The 19,497-nt window shown below is 42.0% G+C and overlaps 1 protein-coding gene and 1 long non-coding RNA gene across 2 annotated transcripts in view; one reads left to right on the top strand and one right to left on the bottom strand.

Moving 5' to 3' along the window:
* Positions 1-526: 526 nt before the first annotated feature.
* On the bottom strand, positions 527-19,478 carry LETMD1 (LETM1 domain containing 1). Its single transcript, XM_083169438.1, has 9 exons — positions 19,321-19,478; positions 17,896-18,047; positions 15,986-16,101; positions 13,886-13,968; positions 13,121-13,307; positions 11,477-11,578; positions 10,914-11,066; positions 8,981-9,077; positions 527-2,541 (listed from the first exon to the last, which is right to left on the bottom strand). The coding sequence occupies exons 1-9, from the start codon at positions 19,392-19,394 to the stop codon at positions 2,468-2,470; spliced, it is 1,038 nt and encodes a 345-aa protein (XP_083025564.1). The 5' UTR covers positions 19,395-19,478; the 3' UTR covers positions 527-2,467.
* Positions 19,393-19,497, top strand: part of LOC146058531 (uncharacterized) — a 67,928-nt gene continuing 67,823 nt past the window's right edge. Inside the window, exon 1 of the long non-coding RNA XR_014469866.1 lies at positions 19,393-19,419. This is a non-coding gene — a long non-coding RNA (uncharacterized LOC146058531). The remainder of the gene's footprint in view (positions 19,420-19,497) is intronic.

Raw genomic sequence — 19,497 nt, 5'->3', positions numbered from 1 at the left:
CACTGTGTACTCCCTGGGGGTGAAAGGAGGTAATGGACGCCGGCGGGGGTGATGGAGTGGTAGCAATGCAGCCGCCATGACTACCAGCGCTACTAGCTCAGTGTAAAACTAGAAAAAAATTAAATAAAGTTTAATAGTAAAACAGAAAAAACACTGGTACACCTGCTTCCTGCAAGCACTAACAAAAAACTGAATGTCCTAGCATGGAGGCGGGGTTATAGGGGAGAGGAGCCAGGCATGATGGGAAGCCTAAAGCTTTGGAGAATTGGTGCCCAGTCCTCCAGATCCACCTACAAACCCGATGTTAACCCTGTGGGACCCAGGACCCCTGAAGAAGAAAAGAGCACAACAGAGGTAGGAGTGAGAACCTCTGAGCAGGCTCCAGCCATGGAAATTTCATGGCTCCGAGGGATCTTTACAGCAAGAACAAGCCATTTTACATGAAATTCTATTATAAGAATCTGTTAAATAAGAAAGTTTATGGAATATTTTCAAATGAGCAAGAAAAAAAATTGTAACATAACTCAACTTTGTAAAATGTTTTTTTTTTTTTTTATAAATTGTATACATTATGTACACATACACTGCACCAACACAAGCAGAAATAAAATACACAACCACATATTAAAACATAAAAAAACCTTTACAAACTGAAGGTCAATTGCAATATTTAGTAATATTTGCTAAAAGCACTGATATAATGAATGGTTTATAAAGTGCCATTGGTATAACAGTGGTAAAAGCCTTTCTTGCAGAGTCAGGAGACCCAGGTAAAGAAATAAATGGTGTAGTAGCACCAGTTCTCTACCAACTTATACAGGGAATATAAGTTGGTATACACATGGAAACCCGAAACAGTGATTAAAGACAACTGGGATCAAAAGTGATAGATGGTGGCTGTCAAGAGTATTCTTTGTACTGTACGTGCACTGCAGCCGATTCGTCAGTAATAACATATGCAGCACGATGATGGGTGTCCGTTCTAGGAAGCAAGTTGATATTTCTGAAGAATGGACCAAGTACAAGCTCAAAACTTTTCTGTCTTCCCAAGTATTTTCACCACTATCACAAACATTCTAACTACATTCAGAAGATAAGTGAAGGTCACAATAACAGTTTATTAATTGGTGAAACAAATGACTAAAGTTATTTTGATAACATCTAAGAACTTCTTCCTTTTTGGTCCCATCACTCCAGGGTGGAGCTATGTCAAACCTTGGACTAACCACTCAGTTTCTAATTCGTATTTGTTTTTTACAGGCTCTGGGGTAGATTTAACAAGTGATATTTTTGTAAATCACTTTTTATGTATGTTAATAGTGCTCCAGAGCAATCAGCTCCTGTCATTTTTCAAATACATGACAGCAGCCAATTGGTTGGACTGCGATTTGACATTTTTAGACGGTTGATAAGAATATCACTTGTTTTTCAAGCTTTTCCTATGGGGTAGATGCATGAACCTGCTCTTCCCTCCAGTGTGTCCAATACCTGAGAGCTGGCACATGCGTGACATCTTGAAGGACGCTTTATTAACAAGAAACAAAATGGCTGTCTGAGGGGAAAATCGGCAAGGGGGCAGCAGAAACGCCAGTCTACCCTGGCATTATTGTAAAGAGTGACCTATGAACTTGCCAGGCGATGGGACTCTACATACGGGCACTAAAATACAGTGTAACAGTAACTGCAGCACTGAACCATAGTTACCATTTTCACAGATAGCAACCGTTGATACATCTACCCCCTATGTTTAAAAAAATGACATTCGGGGTGGTAATTAAATGTTAAATCGCACCCAATCTCCCATGTAAAATGACAGGAGATCATGGAGTGATATTCAATTGATCTATTTTTTTTTGTGCATATCACCCCAGGGACAGCGAGCTAAAATGTTGGTGAAAAACAATTCAATACCGCTCTTAGAAGCTGATTGGTTGTGACCTTATAGGGGCAAAAAAGTACAGATCTCTCCATGTGTATGCCCTGAGTGATTATCTATCTCCTGCTCAGTGCATGGAGTCAAAATCTAGTCAAATTGACTGCAAATCTCTCTGTGTGTACAGAATGAGTGATAATGTTCGCAATCTCTCTCTGAACCACTACCCGGACTTTTTTTGCTTAAGCAAAATTGCTTAGCACAAATCTCTGCATGTGTATGTGCTCTCCACGGGAGATCTGGACACCAGGAAATCGCCTACCCTAAATAGCTTACCAAAAACATATCTCTACGTGCGTATGCCCCTTATCTCTATCCAAGGTTTGACATCTTCCCCCCAAGTACTTTCCCTTTGCATATTTCTCCGGGTAGATATTAATAATGCACACTTTCTTTTTAGAATATCAACCAGTAATTACAGAATGAACCAAACCCCCCTCAGTGCACATTGTAATTAGCCTGAGTACATTAAGCTCTGTGGCTCAGGTTGGTACCAGGGCGACCCAACAAGCAGAGGTACCACTGCACAGAAAATCACTTCTTTAAAGACTGGAGGTAGTTGGTGGATAGTAAGACCATACTGTGCAGCAATAACGATGCCTCAGTCACTGAAAAGAAGCATAAAACATTGATCAAGAGACTCCTCTCCAACAAATACACATCTTAAAAGACTTATGATTATTTTAGACATAACAAAGGTGTTATGTATAACATAAGTGTTATTTGTTTAGTAGAATGTATATGTGTATCTAGAGTGAATTGTAATGGACGCAGGCCTGGCCAACCTGTGGCTCTCCAGATGTTGTCAAACTACAAATCCCATCATGCTTTGCCACAGTTTTGCTATAAGGGAGTGTGTTAAAACTGTGGCAAGGCATGCTGGGATTTGGAGTTTCACAACATCTGGAGAGCCACAGGTTGGCCTGTCCTGGAAAGAAAGGATGAGGCATGGCAAGTGTTACAAATGACAATGGGATCTATCCAATCAACAGTGAAAAGCGTGGAGAAGTTGTTCATGGCAACCAACCAGCGGCTATATACAATTTTATAGAAGTCACTTGATTGATAAATGCGGGACTTCTCCACTCTTTTCACTGCTTCATGAACAGACCCCAATGTATAGTGGAAACATTTCTGTTAGTTTGAAGAAATGGTTATGTATGAGTTGCCAAATATGACAGCAAGGAAGAAGAATGACAGGAAAGTGGTACTGGGAGCAGAGCGAAGCTAAAAATGAACACAGAGCGGCAGCCATTTTCTCTCTGCATGCAAGCCTGAGGGACAAGCAAGCTGTCACAGAGAAAATGGCTCTTCTCTGATTAAGGGAATAAGACGTGCTAACAAAATCCAGATTCAGTAATGAATTGCTAGTTCCTTTACAGTCCTGCTATATAAGTCAGCGTTATTTACTTAGTGCTAGTTACACAGAGCATTTTTATGTTTTAGGCAGAAGTTTGTCCAATACATAAAAAAAAAAAACACAATCCATGCACATAAAAGGTATTAGAATGTGCCAAGTACAGTCTCCGGTATTGCTAATCGATTGTGAAAGGGGATGGAGATGTATTCAAATAATATCTGGTGATCTAGGTGGTGTCATCAAATCATTAACCTTAGTCAATAACCACCAAACACATAAATGAAGAGGTGCATATAACACAAAACAATTCCAGTATAATATTAAGCCAGTGGATCCGCATTACCCTGTTGGTAGTATAGCAAGTCTGTGTGGTCCTTAAATTGGCAAGAAGCCCTCACACTGGAAGTCCAAACAATGGTTGGTATTGCACAAAATGCAAAAACCAAAGAGAACAGCGCTTTGCGTTCACCAATAAAATCACATCACTATTGCAATAAAAGTTGTACAGAAGTTCCCACATATCAATCAGTTTCAGAAGATTTGCAGCTCCTTAACACTTAGGCCTAAGGAACATGGGTAAATGGCATTTATGTATACACCCCCCTATTGCTTGGTTGAACCTGAAGCGCTGCTCTATTTGGTTTTAATATCTATATTGTATTGTATAGGTGTCTAACACAACCCTACTGAATAGCAGCTTTAAACTGTGCCATTGTGGTCTTATATCCCGCTCTTTATTTGTATACAATGTGTGGCTGCTATGGATTTTGGATGGGAAATGCCCCAGTAAGTAACTTGGTGGGACTGCTATGCTATTACTGGTGCCTGTCCTTGTGTTTCCCTCCTATGGCCCTATAGATTGTAATGGGCCCTACACACATAGCGATGTGTGCAGGGCTACCTAGCTATGCTAGGTCGGGCTGTGCTGCGCCGCTATTGCATAGCACACAGAGCTGACAGCCCACACACAGAGCGAGCTGTCAGCTCTGTGTGCTAAGCGAGCAGACAGTGCCAGTGTTCTCCGGTGGGAGAACACTGCCGATGCCGAGATTGATGGACACTGTCCATCAATCTCGGCCAGCGATAAAGACGCGCACTGCTGCCGATATAGCCCCCACACATACACCGATGTGAGGGCATTTGCTAAGCGACTTTGCCAAACTAAGCAAAATACCTTAATATCGGCATGTGTGTAGGCCGTATTAGCTTGCAGCAGGGCCCTCCTACCTCCAAGTCTGTCTGTTGTTACCCTGTTTGTTTTATCACTGTCTACTATTGTAAAGCGCAACGGAATCTGCTGCGCTACATAAGAAACTGTAAATACATAAATAGATACTACCAATGATTATATATTCTAATACCATGTGTGCATGAATTGTTTTTCAATGTATTATTTAGGTATCTTAACCCCTTCCCGACATTTGACGTACATGTACGTCATGGTCGGGAAGTACTTCCCGACATTTGACGTACATGTACGTCATGACTTCAAACTGTCACTGCGTCTAGAGACGCAGTGACAGTTAGGTGATGTCTGCTGTCCCTGACAGCAGACATCCCCCCTCGTCGCCCAGGGGGGGCAGGGGTGCCCCCCCCGGTCGGCGATCGCTGTGATTGGCTGTTCAAATCTGAACAGCCATTCACAGCGTTTCCTGTGTTACCGGCGGCTAAGCCGCTCGGTAACACAGGGATCGGTGGTGATCGGTGCAGCACCGATCACCACCGAGCGGCAGCACCCCCCTCCCACCCGCCGGGCACTCACCCGGCAGCAGCAGCAGCTCCAGCGGCTCCACCGCTACGTCCGGAGCGCACGCTGCGCTCCCCTCCTCCCCCCTCCCCCCCGCAGCAGCAGCAGCAGCATCATGCTGCTGCTGGAAAAGTTAAAAAATAAAATAAAATAAAAAAAAATGTGCAAATGTGTGTATATATATATATATATATATATATATATATATATATATATATATATATATATATATATATATATATATATATATATATATATGTGTGTGTGTGTGTGTGTGTGTGTGTGTGTGTGCGTATACCGCACCGATCACCTACGATCGCCAGCCCCCCCCCCTCCCACCCGGCAGCCCCCCTCCCTCCCACCCACCCGGCTGCCGCAGCGCCAGCACCCCTCCCACCCCCCCGCCAGCCGCAGCGCCAGCCCCCCTCCCAAAGCTGGTGACCAAAATGGGTTCACTTGTGGGGGGGTTCCACTGTATTGGTGCTTCGGGGGTCTTGCTAATGCGACATAGCACCCGCCATTCATTCCACCACCAAAAATCACTCCTTCCCTTCTGAGTCCTGCCATGCACCCAACTGGTATTTTTTGGTCACATGTGAGGCATTGCCGTACCCGGGAGAAATTGGGGCACAGATTTTGGGGTGCTTTGTCTCCTTCATTCCTTGTGAAAATTAAAAATTTTGAGCCAGAACTGCATTTTTGTGTAAAAAAATAAATTTTTTTACACAAAAATGCAGTTCTGGCTCAAAATTTTTCATTTTCACAAGGAATGAAGGAGACAAAGCACCCCAAAATCTGTGCCCCAATTTCTCCCGGGTACGGCAATGCCTCACATGTGACCAAAAAATACCAGTTGGGTGCATGGCAGGACTCAGAAGGGAAGGAGTGATTTTTGGATTTTGCAGCACAGATTCTGGTTGAATGACCCCCGAAACACCCATACAGTGGAACCCCCCCACAAGTGACCCCATTTTGCAAACTACACCCCTCAGGGAATTCATCTAGGGGTATAGAGTACATTTCAAACCCCCCGGGGTTTCACCAATTTTGATACAACTGAGCTGTGAAAATGAAAAATTATTTTTTTTCATTTTCACTGCCCAGTTGTACCACAATTGGTGAAACCCCTGGGGGTTTGAAATGTACACTATACCCCTAGATGAATTCCCTGAGGGGTGTAGTTTGCAAAATGGGGTCACTTGTGGGGGGGTTCCTAACTTTTAGCATCTTATGGTGCCTAGAAACCTACATGGTGCCTAAAAAATAATCTCATAAAAAGGAGGCTCCAAAATCAAGTAGGTGCTCCTTCTATTATGAAGCCGGTGGTTTGGTCACCGTGCACACTAGGGCCACATATAGGATATTTATGAAAACCAAAGAATTGGGGGAATCAATTTTTAGTCACATTTCTCTAGTAAAATCTACTGTGTTCCTTAGAAAAATGTATTAAAATTGAAAATCCGAAAAAAAAATGAAATTTTGAAATTTCACCTACACTTTGTTTTAATTCCTGTGAAACACCTAAAGGGTTAACAAACTTCCAAAATGCTGTTTTGAATACTGTGAGGGGTGCAGTTTTTGAAATGGCATCATTTATGGGGGTGTCTCACATACAAGTCCCTCAAAGTCACATCAGAACTGAACTGGTCCCTAAAAAAATCAGTGTTTGAAATTTTCTTGAAAATTTGAGAATTTGCTATTCATATTGTAAGCCTCCTAGTGTCCAAAAAAATTAAAAGGAAGTTGAAATAATGATGGAAATATAAAGTAGACATATGGTCTATGTTAGTTATTAACTATTTTGAGTGGTATGATTATTTGTCTCACAAGCAGAAAATTTAACATTTTGCAAATCGCTAAATTTTCCATTTTTTCACGACATTTTGGTATTTTTCACAAAAAAACACAGACTGTATCGACCCAAATTTACCACTAATTTGAAGTACAATGTGTCACGAAAAAACAATCTCAAAATCACTGGGATAAGTAAAAGCAAAAAAAAGTTATCCCCACTTAAGTGAGACATGTCAGATTTGAAAAAAATGGCTCTGTCAGGAACGCAAAAACTAGCTCTGTCAGGAAGGGGTTAATATTCAGTAAATATCATATTTTATTCACCAAGCCACACAGCATATTGTAATGAATTTCCAAGTGCACCAATACATATACGCACAAGATCTGTTCTCCTGCTGTGTTCCTACTTAGGAGACAGACACTCTCCTTTCAATAGCAGATAACTGTGTCAAGTGCCACTACAGTCAGCTTGTGTGTTTTTGTTGATTGCCTTGTACGTTAACAGAAGTATTTTACATTGGATTTTCTAATACAAAAGGCAAATGATGTAGAAACAGGAGAGCAGGCAGCAGAAGAGCAAATGTGGCGGCATTCTGAAAACATGAAAGCTGATTAGGGAAAAGTAGTAAGGGAACTGATCTAGGCAAAGCGGGAGCAAAGAAGATATTACAGGACCATTGCTCTGGAAACAGTGATTGGATCGGGGTAGCTCTTAGTCAAAGACAGGCATGGGGATGGTTAATTGTCATGTCAAAAGAAATCAAGATATTTAAACTGCAAGTTCCAATGGGACAAGGATCGATATGAATGACATTTAGGGGGGTATTCAATCTTCGGGTCACGGCAGACGAGCTTGCTCGCCTGCCGTGACCCAGTCCCGTTCTCGGTCAGCTCGACCGAGAACATGCAGGCGGGATTCAATGTCCCGCCTGCAGCGGGACGAGAAGGGGGCGTGGCCGCGAGTTGCGGCCGGGAAGTGACGAGATGAAGCCGGCAGCTCGTCACTTCCCGGCGGTTCTCGGCAGAACGAGCCCGACAGCTAGAGATGTCGGGCTCGTTCTGCCAAGAAACCCTGTTCAATGCTGTCGGGGAAGACAGCATTGAATAGGGCCCGTCGAGCATCTCCCCCACGGGAGATGCTCGACGGCGATTGAATATCCCCCATAATATCTGTACGCTGAGGTGTAAATTGGTGACACTAAGATGACAATGTTAAGATGGCCGGTGGGAATATTATTTGCACAGTCTTAGGATGATTGATTTTCTGATGCTGAGGATGGATAAGATGAAGTGTCATATAGACGTTCAGTAACGTAGGGCAACATGGATGGTGACCGGTCCTGAGAAATAGTTACATTTGGGTATTATCTGCACAGTGATGATACTAAAATTCAATAGAAGCAGTATAGATAGAGAAGAGGATATAGGACCAATCCTTGTGGGACTTGAACTGATAGAGGAGGTGGATCCAAGCAAATGAACACTGATAATGTAATGCCCCATACACGACAACCGCTGGCGTGATATTGGCAATAGCGGGGACCCGGCGTCGGCAAGTGCATACACACTTGCTGATGCCGGCGGGAAGAGAGCAATGGGGTTTGCTGCAGCAAAGCTGTTGTTAACGAGGACCTCCCCCCATGTACAGATGCGGGAGGGGGGTCGTTAAGAATGCGTGGGAGCACGCACAGTTAAAGATATTGATTGTACACACTAGACGAGATAGTTATGATCATCGCCTTATTCCAATTCCAATTTTCAAGGCAATTTTTAAAGGCATCTTGGGTGCAACGATAAAGCTGCGTACATATTAGACAACTTTGTAAACGATTCTATGTCGACGACTTCTCTTGACCTCCGATATAGTTCATACACACTGTGCAATCCTGCATAAGATATAGTCAGCGGCCACATCCAATAGTATTCTGTGGATAACACATACACGTTCATACACACACTTCCTACATGTTCAAAAGATCAGCAGGAGCGACAAACGACCAGCAGGAACAAGTATGGGCAGCGTTATATAGTGTATAAACTGGACCATTTACATGATTTGTCATTGTCCACATCATTTACAAAGTCATCTAATATGTGCGGAGCTATAAACTTGGCCCTGCAAGAATGCCAGGTAGACAGGAATTACCTGTTAGTCTGTTAGATAACTGTAGCCAGCAGTGTAACCATTCTCTGCAGTCTTCTGTACTGAGGTGAGTGGAATTCAGCCCTCTGATATAACACGCCTGAATCAAACGGATACAGAAAGCTTTGTTAAACAGACCAGCGCCAGGGGTTAGATATAGACATAATGGGTGAGATTTAATAGGATGAGAGATTTAGAAAGTGAGAGATTTGGGAAGAAATCTCCAGTTTTTTTTAAAGCGGCAATCATTCATACTGCAAAACCAGTTTGATTTTGCAGTGTAAATGATTGCCGCTTTAAAAAACCCTGGAGATTTCTTCCCAAATCTCTCACTTTCTGAATCTCTCATCCTATTAAATCTCACCCAAGAAGACACCAGGGAAGTGTGTGTCTATTAGTCCTTTAATGCAAGACTTGTTTTGTACACAAGTCAGCCATAACCAGCACAGGATCTTATGTCACGCTTTGGCATGATTACCTAGACACAGGCCAAGCAATCTGTGTGTAATGTGTGACTTGCTTGGCCTGCATCTAGTTAATAGTGTGCATTAAGCAGGCTAGTGTAAAGGACAGACGGGGGTGAATATTTTCGTTAAAAAAAAAAAAAAAATATGTAGGCGGGTTATTGACTATGACAAGCTCAATGTAACATATACACTAGACATCACTGTATGCCATCCACTGTAGCAAGATACCTACAATCTAGACCAGGCATGTCCAAACTGTGGCCCTCCAGCTGTTGTGAAACTATACATCCCAGCATACCTCGCCATAGTTTTAACATTCCTAATAACACAACTGGCAAGGCATGATGGGACTTGTAGTTTCACAACAGCTGGAGGGCCATAGTTTGGCCATGCCTGATCTAGAGTTTTGCAGACCTTGGTGATGGTTACAGAGAAGAAGCCCAATAGGCAGATGGAGGGAGAAAAACAAAAAAAAAGTCTGCACACAAGGCAATCTTTTCAGACAACATATTTGTTGAACTTGGCAAAATGATTACATATTCATGTCAAACTAATACCAGATTGACAATGACAGAACAGAATGTTATATTCTGCTCCTTATACACAGCAGAAGATGGTCATAGTAGGAGAATATGGAAAGTGGTTCACTCATCCTGTAATACAGGGCGATGTCGCAGGAGCACGCATCACGCTCATCGCCCGTCCATACACACTAGGAGATATGAGCTCAAAACGGGAAAAGTGAGCTACTGTACATTGAGCTCAAAATCGCCTAGTGTGTATGGGCCTTAGCATTTGCCTCAACTGCAGTTAAAAAAAAAATTGACTTTACCATCAAATCTGAACTAGGCCCAATGGGGCAGATGTATTAAGCCTTAACAAGAGATAAATGCAAGAGTGATAAAGAGATAAACGTCCAGCCAATCAGCTCCTTACTGACTTTTTTCAAACATGTAACATGGCAGTTAGCAGGTGATTGGCCGGACGTTTATCACACTTGCATTTATCTCTTGTTAAGGCTCAATACATCTGAGTTCCCCATTGGCCTTTTCTGGCCTCTTGCTGTAATATTCTTGGGACCCCTCACATTGGTCATGCTGGAAGAGCTTTTCACTTATTGTATTTCTGCTACTTTCTAATGCTGATCTACCTTCCTCTTTACTTCTATGTAATACATCATATTTCACTATTGGATATGCCAACATTGGCCTTGTAAGTATCGCATTTATTCTGTATTATGATTGCATAGTCATATTTCTACGTATCTTGGTTCTAATGATGCAGAATATGCTCTTGCACAGAACATTCTGCATTCTCTTCTGTGAATTGTAAGCATTTTAATATAAACCCTTTACATAAATACCTGGAACTGAATGAAGCTGGAAATATACACTTGCTAAAAATACTTTAGGTTTCTTGGTTCATTATCTAAGGAACGTCTAGACATTTGATAATGAATGAGATCTCACCCTCTGTACTTCTACATCCGTGAGTTCTTGGACCCCAAGTTGGAGAATCGCTCTGTCCAAAGAGTGAATTTCAGAAATGTGTGACCGCAGGCGACGATGAAGGAAGAAAGCTGGGAGGTGCTGCGTCAGGAACATAATCCGACTTAAAGCTTTCTGTACAAACAAAAGGCTGCATCAATAACTGGATTATACCATAGGATAAACCTCACCAAGGCATCAGGCTTCACCAGTAATGTAGGTGTTAGTGGTCAGCAGCTCAGGTGGAAGTGGTAAAATGGGTACACACTAGATTAGACTATTTCAATTTTGATTATATATTCAAAATCGGATCGAAAGTTAGTGGGAATCCCACGGTGTATGAGGCATAGGTCTGTGAAGTGACACAGCAAGATGCCATGGTAGAGGGTGTCTCTCTTCTGCATTGGTTCCTGCTGTGTGGAGAAGCGCCCCAGGTGCAGAGAACAGTGTATGCAGTGTATGCAAATAGCAGTTAAGTCCTAGGACAGCTTATTAAGGAAACCTTAAGAGATTCTTGTAATCTAATAGTGAGCAGAACTACCTACCACTTGCTGGATATCAAGCCTGGACATACAGAAAGGAGGACCTGAGAAGGCTTCTCTGACCACTTCAATGTCTTTTACCTTTGGGTGAACTCCATGCTGCACCTAGAATGATATAGGTTTGCTTAATAAGAGACCATCTACTACACAGCACAACCAACAAGACATATGAAGGGCACAGCGACAGAATCCTTAGTAAATACATATATGTACCAACCTGCTCCACCTTTCATGAAACTATCCACTCCCCCAATTCAGGGCTCCCTCTATTCAGTGTTGTGTTTCACACTTTATAAAACCGGTAGTGAATAGTTCCATAAAGTGCATGCGCCTCAGATTATATTGCTTTATAAATGAAAGCAATTGATTTATTTAAATCAAATTTATCATGGAATCGGTAGACACACACACACACACACACACACTTACCCCCCACACTCGGTGAAGAATCCAGACCGGCACTCAGCAAAGGTTTGAAGAAAGAGGATTTTATTCCATAATGTGCAGTAAATACATACAGCAGCTGCACCCGACAGCCGTTTCAACTGGGACTCAGCCAGTGTTTCCCCTGGGGAAAACTGGCTGAGTCCAGTTGAAACGGCTGTCCGGTGCAGCTGCTGTATGTATTTACTGCACTTTTTTTTTATTTTATTTTTTTAACACAGGCGCTTTATACAGGTTTATATAAAATATTGAGGCGGTCGGGACTATATTAAATATTGAGGCGGTCGGGACTCCGCCGTTGGTATTTCGACCACCGGCATATCATACATTTATACATATATATACACACCTTTTGGGTCCACACTCACATCCAGAAGTGAATAAATTAGTGGTGTGCACCTTTAAAGATATTCCAAGGGGGATATCCACATATAACAAATGAGTCCAGCATTGAGGTAAACACTGAAGAGGGCACTCACTGATTGATGCAAAAAGATTAGTTTAATCCATAGTCATAGGTCGACGTTTCGGCCCTAAACGGGCCTTTGTCAAGACTGCAACAGCAGTGATCATACAGGACAGTTATGGTGTGTGCCCTCTTCAGTGTTTACCTCAATGCTGGACTCATTTGTTCAATGCATCTTAATCGCAGACTGTGCTGATGAATTTGCTATATGACACTTGTATATCTTTGTGTGACTGAGTCTCTGAGTCTGTACAGGAAGTGCTACGATTTAACAACAGTCTCCTTAGGTGAGAGAGATTCATTTTTCGCAAAAGAAAAGCCCCATATGAGCAGAGCTACACGGAACCTGGCTCATATTTTTTGGGAGTATTTTTTTTACAACTTGTACTAGAAGTCTGATTTTGTGAAATACACCTGCAAATTAAGGTGTATTTTTTTTTTACAACTTCCTAGTATATGTTCGTATTTTGAAATGAGACTTGATAGTAAATTTCAAAATTACATTGGAGTTATGTAAAATTCAAGGCGTATTCATTCGATGGCGTATTAATTTGTATTTATGTAAAAATATGAATACGACCGGTTGTTATGGTCGTAAAATACAAAATACTAATGTGATTTCACATTAGTAATTACAAAAATACGAATATGTGCCCGAAAACAAATGAATACGAATATACCAATTCCTACCAAATTTTGCTTAGCAAATTTCCCCCAATGTTTGACACAACCAATACCTGTGTGAAAAGCTGGAACATCTGATTCTGCAAAGGCTGCTCAGTGACCTCAGGCACAGACTGTAGCAAGTGGTCCAGCACATCAGCATAGACTTCCTGCCGCATGTTGTGATAAACGTCTAAGAACTCCACTTGCTGTTTTGGAGTCCAAAAATGTCGGATTAGGAGCTGGCGAGGGAAGAAATACCTGGCGAGAACAGAAAATGCCGCCTTAATTTTAGGTCAAGACTTGCCCCAACAAAGTACACAATAATATCATAAAGAAACAGCATCTACTTGGGGGGGACAAAACATAGTTAGCAGATTACATAGTGAGCATAAACGTAACAAGCTGTATAGTAAATAGGTGTAGAATAGAGAATGCAGGATGGGGTAGATGGGGAAGAGAGAGACAGATGCAGTGATCCAGAAAAGATGGGGGGGGGATTAGGATTCTCATTATGCCCATTGCAGCAGATCAGACAAGGAGAAATCAGTCACACTCCCCATCCCAGCTGCTGTATGGTAAACTTGATGCTGGTGTTAAAGATACAGCACAGCTCCGATGTGTAAAATGTGGGCTTATCAAGAAGTAATCAGAACCTGTATTATTATGTACACAGAATACAAATGTATCCATTTTACTCGGGTGTGACCACTTCGTATAATTTATAAGCATCACAAATTTACACATCTGTAGTCTAACACATGAAACATTACAACATAAATCAGCTCAATAAGCGGATTATTTTTATTGAACAGCACAGGGCTGATGGTTATACTTACATCAAGACAAACACAAAGTAGTTGGCAAAGGGTGGAATGGAGATGATCACCACAGGAAGGGCTTTAATGAGATCTCTTCGGAACTAGGAGACAGAGAAAGGCTATTGGGGAAAAACATATAGTGACTGCAAACAGCAAGCAAAGGTGACAAAGACTACCAGTAATTACCTTTGTATTGTATACGGCGAATTAGTATAAAATTCACCATTTTATTTGCCGTTTTATCATGGTAGAGATGCTGTGAATGGAACGTGAACTCGCCCCCTCGTAGCCACCTCTCAATACGGGACTGTGAATTTCTGTACAAATATCTGCGAGTCCTGAGGTACCATAAGAGTAAGGAATATAGCTGCACTTACTGTACTAATACTGGGAGTGGACTCGCTGCTAATTAAATTAAATGCTAATTAAATTGGCCCCTTAATATGCTAAAGACCAAGGCGGAGTAGAGACTAGTGTAGAAGTCTCTGAGGGGTAGATGTATGAAGCAGTGATAAGGGAGAAGTGAGCCAGAGGAGAATTGGCCCATGGCAACCAATCAGCACTGAAGTAACATCTATAATTTGCATAATAAATAATTATACAGAGCAGCTGGTTGCCATGGGCCACTTCTGCATGCATCCACCCCCAATATGGCTGTCATGGCAAGTGAAATTTCTTAAGAGGGATGTTACCACACTACAGAAGGGCCTTAGCTAATCTTCCCATAGGTTCTCATATTATGTAAAAAAAAAAACAGACATTCTGGTTTATTTTGCCTCCGTTTCTTAAGCAAACCACTGCAATTAATAAGAAAGCTGCTTATGCTCTGAGATGCATTGGGCCAGATTCTCTAAGCTTCAAAAGTGATAAAATAGAGAGTGATAAACAGCCAGCCATTCAGCTCCTGCCTGACATTTTTCAAACACAGTCTGTGACATGACAGGTAGGAGCTGATTGGCTGGCTGTTTATCACTCTCTATTTTATCACTTTTGAAGCTTAGAGAATCTGGCCCATTATGAGAGGTCTCTCACAGAACCCTGACTTATGTCAGGTGTATCGTTTCTCTCAGACTATCAATTCTTGACCATAGCATCTAATAATGTGTTGCTCTCAGTTTCCACACTCTCAAATGTGGAGTAGGTTCAAGTAGCCCCAACTCATGTAATCAGGTGCATGGTTTCACCAGGTAATTGCAGCAACACTTGGGAAGACAGACAGATGCCATAATATATTACCTATCCTGCAGTATGAAGAATGAGTATGGGAGAAATGGTAGAATTCCATTCCAGGAGATGATAAACACCATTTTGTCAAAAAATACAAAAATGGAAATAGACGTGAACAGTATGACAACAGTCTATTTGAAAACTGGCAGCAGCATCGATGAGAAGTGCAATCTGGTGTTAGTAATCTATGGTGCGAGATACTTTATGAACATACTATGAATGCATCGTTAAGAGACCAGATCAGCATATACACAAGGAAGGGTGTACTAACTAATAGGGATGAATGTGCATCCCGGTGCAGGCAGCTGTGTCTTATTAGCATGGAATGAAGTGCAACAAAAAAAACTCGTATACAAGTCAAAGGAAAAAGGGGTCATTCATTAAAACATGGGTATTATACAGAGCCACGGAATATGTCAATATGTCTACTAAGCCAGGCTAACCGTCAGGAAGTTTTAGACAAAGTAAAAATAAACACGTGAAGCTGCATGGCTCAAACGTGACTGACAGTATGGGGCTAATACGCATCTATTCGGGCAATTCCCTGATTTTCCATTGCCTGATCCTGGGAAATGAGGGAAACACAATATGTTATAGTTATCTGATTGCAATAAAAAAGTATCGGGATCTGAGGGGTTTATTTACCATGGGATGTTGCCCATAGCAACCAGTCACATTCTACTTCTAATTTATTAGCACCTTCTAGAAGATAATTGATAGAATCTGATTGGTTGCCCATAGCATGTGTAAGTCCCGCATTGCATCCAACAATAATGGGGGGGGGGGTCCATTTCCAATATAAAACGACCATGATGTATGACGCTTTCCCGCCGCAATAATAAACCAGCCTCTGTCTGCTCAGTGTATGAGAGGTTGGCATTATGAACACACCTGCCTCAGTTTTTCCATTTCCCTGTAAGGCAGTTGGTCATAATATAATCCCTGACTCTTTATTTTCTTCATGATTGTTCTTACTTCTTTTCCTTCAGTTAACAACTGTCTAATACCTGCATAAAAGCAACAACAGAAGGTGAATGTATCTCACAAGCTGAATCCTACAGTAACGGCATGACATATACAGAAACATTAGTGCAATAAAAGTTGTTCAGCACATGGCCCAGCTGGTAGGAATGTGGGCATCACAGTAGTAGTGATGGCAAGGGTGCTGTGTAGTGTCTTAGGAAGTAAAAGATTGATGAGGATATAGATTTAAAAAAAAAAAAAAACTTTTGGGATTCGATACACCACAGGTTCTCAAAGTCGGTCCTCAGGACCCCACCCAGTGCATGTTTTGCAGGTCTCCTCTCAGAATCAAGTGATTCTCTCCACCTGTGGATCTTTTAAAAATGTGTCACTCAGTAATGAGTGCAACTGTCGGGTGACCTGGAAAACGTGAACTGTGTGGGGTCCAGAGGACCGACTTTTTAAATTTTTAGCTATATCCTCATTAATCTTTTACTTCCTAAAACACTACACAGCACCCTTTCCATCACTACTACTACTGTGATATAACGTGAATAATGTGCAGGAGTTCCCAGCTGGTATATAATACAGTGATATAGTTATAATATGCTGGTTATTTTTCTTAGCTACTGCGACTTGTTTGCATATTCTCAGTATGTTTTTTTTTTTTAACCCTTTGAGTACCAAGTGCATGTCAACATTGGTGTGAAAATTGGCAAGCAATTTTTTTTCATCATAATGACCTGTAATGTTTACCTTTTATAGGAGATATAATCTTTTTTACTCATTTTTTATTTGAATCTATATAACAAATGTGAGCGACACTGGCGTTTTTAGCGGATATTTTGCACATCTCTCAGAGAGATGCTGACACTCATATTATGCACATCTCTCACATATATTTTATGCAACTCTCCCAGAGATGTTGGCACTCAAAGGGTTAAATGATCATCATTATTTACATTTGATGTCTCCTAGAAAACTGCAGCTTATTATCATTAGCTTAGATCCAATGTGGACCATATTGTTATGGTAGTTGGAAGATTAGTAGTGGCAGGGCTGAGGATTTGGTGTAAGCCACTCTTGTACCAAGCTATGAGTATTGGAGTAAGGTACAGAGGAAGCAGAACTGCAGAGCACATGGGTCATGTATGTGTGCGTGCATATGTACCTCTGTTTGTATCCCTCTATCGGTGTCCATTGTAGTCAGTTACTAATTTGTCTGATAGTATAACCATATAAACCTGGGGTAGCCAACTCCAGTCCTCGAGAGCTACCAACAGTTCATGTTTTCCAGATCTCCTCACAGAATCACAAGTGAAGTAATTAGCTCCACCTTTGGATCGTTTAAAATGTGTCAGTGAGTAATGAGTGCACCTGTGCAGCAGCTAGGTTGTCTGGAAAATGTGAACTGTTGGTAGCTCTCGAGGACTGGAGTTGGCTACCACTGGTATAAACTATGAGGTATTAAACCAGGGGTGGGCAATAAGAGGCCCTCCAGATGTTGACAAACTACACATCCCAGCATGCCTTGACTTAGTTTTGCTTTTTGGCCATGCTGAAACTGATGCAAGGCATGCAGGGATGTCTAGTTCAGCAACAGCTGGAGAGGCGCTTATTGCCCACCCCTGTATTAAACACTACTGTGCCACTGAACTAAATCTCTGCATGTTTTTGATCTTGATTGGCCTCAGAATATTTAATATGATGTCAGCATTGTTTTCACTGGTTATATTTTACCTACAGCGACATAAATTAACATAGGAAAGATTGATGACTTCCTAATTCTAAAATTCATGATAGCATAGATGACAAAACATTGATTCTATAATGCTTACCTTTCATAAAAGTGGAATATAATATATAAAAATTTGGAAAGGTTCTTTCCAAAAACTGTTCATATTTTGCATTGTAAGATTTGGTTTTGGAAGCAATACGAGAAAACACAGTCTGTGGCTTCTGGCTTGTTGAGAGGTGGCACGGCTGGTACCTGTGGAAATATTGCACAACAATTGTGAGTACAGCGCTGCAGCAAATAAACTGCTGAATCTCCGCCACCCCCGTCTGCTCTGGGAAACCGTAAATTGCTTTGCATTTTATTTGTTGCACATGGGCTCCAAGTTTCCACAGATGAAGTCTTAAAACAAGTCGATTATCTTAATTTCAATTTTACTATAGATTTTCAGAACCACAAAAATGCCAGTCCAGTATAACCAAGGGGATTATGCGCATAGGCACTAATGCACATTTTAACCACAGCAGCAAACACCTTCGTAGAGATTTTTACTTGTCAGGGCATTCTCATTTTGAATGGCAGGCAGGGGGGCATTTCAGAGTGGGTACCCAGCAGTTCATGGGCGTGCCCACAAAACCGATGGGAGTGCCCATTAAAATGCAGGCGTGGCCCTGCCTGCTCCCAATTCATCTAAATGCTTTCAACTGAAAAGCAAGTCCTGGTTTACTTTTGGCAGCAAACAGATGAAACATCATTTGATGGTAAGTAACCAATGAATGATTTTTCCTCTGTACAGGCGTATTGGAGCTGATGTGTAAGCGTACACATCTGCTTGCAGCATAACGAAGGGATCTGGCAGGCGGGATGGGTGTGCATTCGCCGGGTTGTTGTTAACCTGCTCGCTAAGCTCCAAATACACGCAGCCTAGTGTGCAGGTCTGAATCACCACTAGGTCAAGAGGACTTCAAACCCTTAACAGAGTCACTTGGGTGTGACAGGAACAATGATCCCCATTCCCTTTCATGTTACACTGGACAATGGGATAATTGCTGCAGCATAGTAGACAATCTCGCAGTCGCTGCAATATAGGCAAGCTCATCACTACAATGTTGTTCGCTAATAACTATAGTCATATCAGATTAAACAAGTAGTAAGGTATTTTTGGCATCCATATACTGTGACTGATGGCAGGTCAGAGATACATCAGCACAGACGGGTGCTTCATGGATGATACAGTATTACAATGATAGTGACAGTGATCTTTCCATTCACAATTTATGGATAGTGTATTTATGAGAGGCCAGTAATCACATAAGGTAGAGTCCTCCATTACCAAACCCTATAGAAATCTCCTATTGCACACGGTGCCCTGGTGATGGGAACAGATGATTGTACACTGACTGCATATCCTGCTATGCCCACAGAGCCTATGAGAGCGTCTGGTGCTTCCCTGTGCGTGGGACCTACACTACAGCAGCCAGATGCCACTGCTCACACTCAGTGCTGTACCCGGTCCCCGTATACTCACAGCGTCAGCACGCACTGCCTCATGCACCGACTGCTCGCTAACTGCCAGCACACTCTCGTCCTGTACAGCGCCATGTTCCGGCCGGCAGCAGCCTCATCTGTAAGGTGGATAGTGCAGAGGTCACACGCTGACACGTGACGTCAGCTGATGACACTACGATGCCCTTATCAAATATGG

The sequence above is a fragment of the Crinia signifera genome, chromosome 2 (genome assembly GCF_055691185.1).
Source record: "Crinia signifera chromosome 2, ASM5569118v1, whole genome shotgun sequence".
Lineage (NCBI taxonomy): Eukaryota > Metazoa > Chordata > Amphibia > Anura > Myobatrachidae > Crinia > Crinia signifera.
The sequence above is the reverse complement of the archived record's forward strand: the minus strand, read 5'-3'. Positions and strand labels throughout refer to the sequence as shown.

Bases quoted from the DNA above. Each gene is read 5' to 3' on its own strand.
- LETMD1 (XM_083169438.1), bottom strand. From the start codon at position 19,394: ATGGCGCTGTACAGGACGAGAGTGTGCTGGCAGTTAGCGAGCAGTCGG. The intron at 18,048-19,320 runs GTGAGTATACGG...ATATTTCCACAG, and splicing joins AGGCAGTGCGTGCTGACGCT to GTACCAGCCGTGCCACCTCT. The intron at 2,542-8,980 runs GTAATTCCTGTC...GCTTCTTTTCAG, and splicing joins GTTATCTAACAGACTAACAG to TGACTGAGGCATCGTTATTG.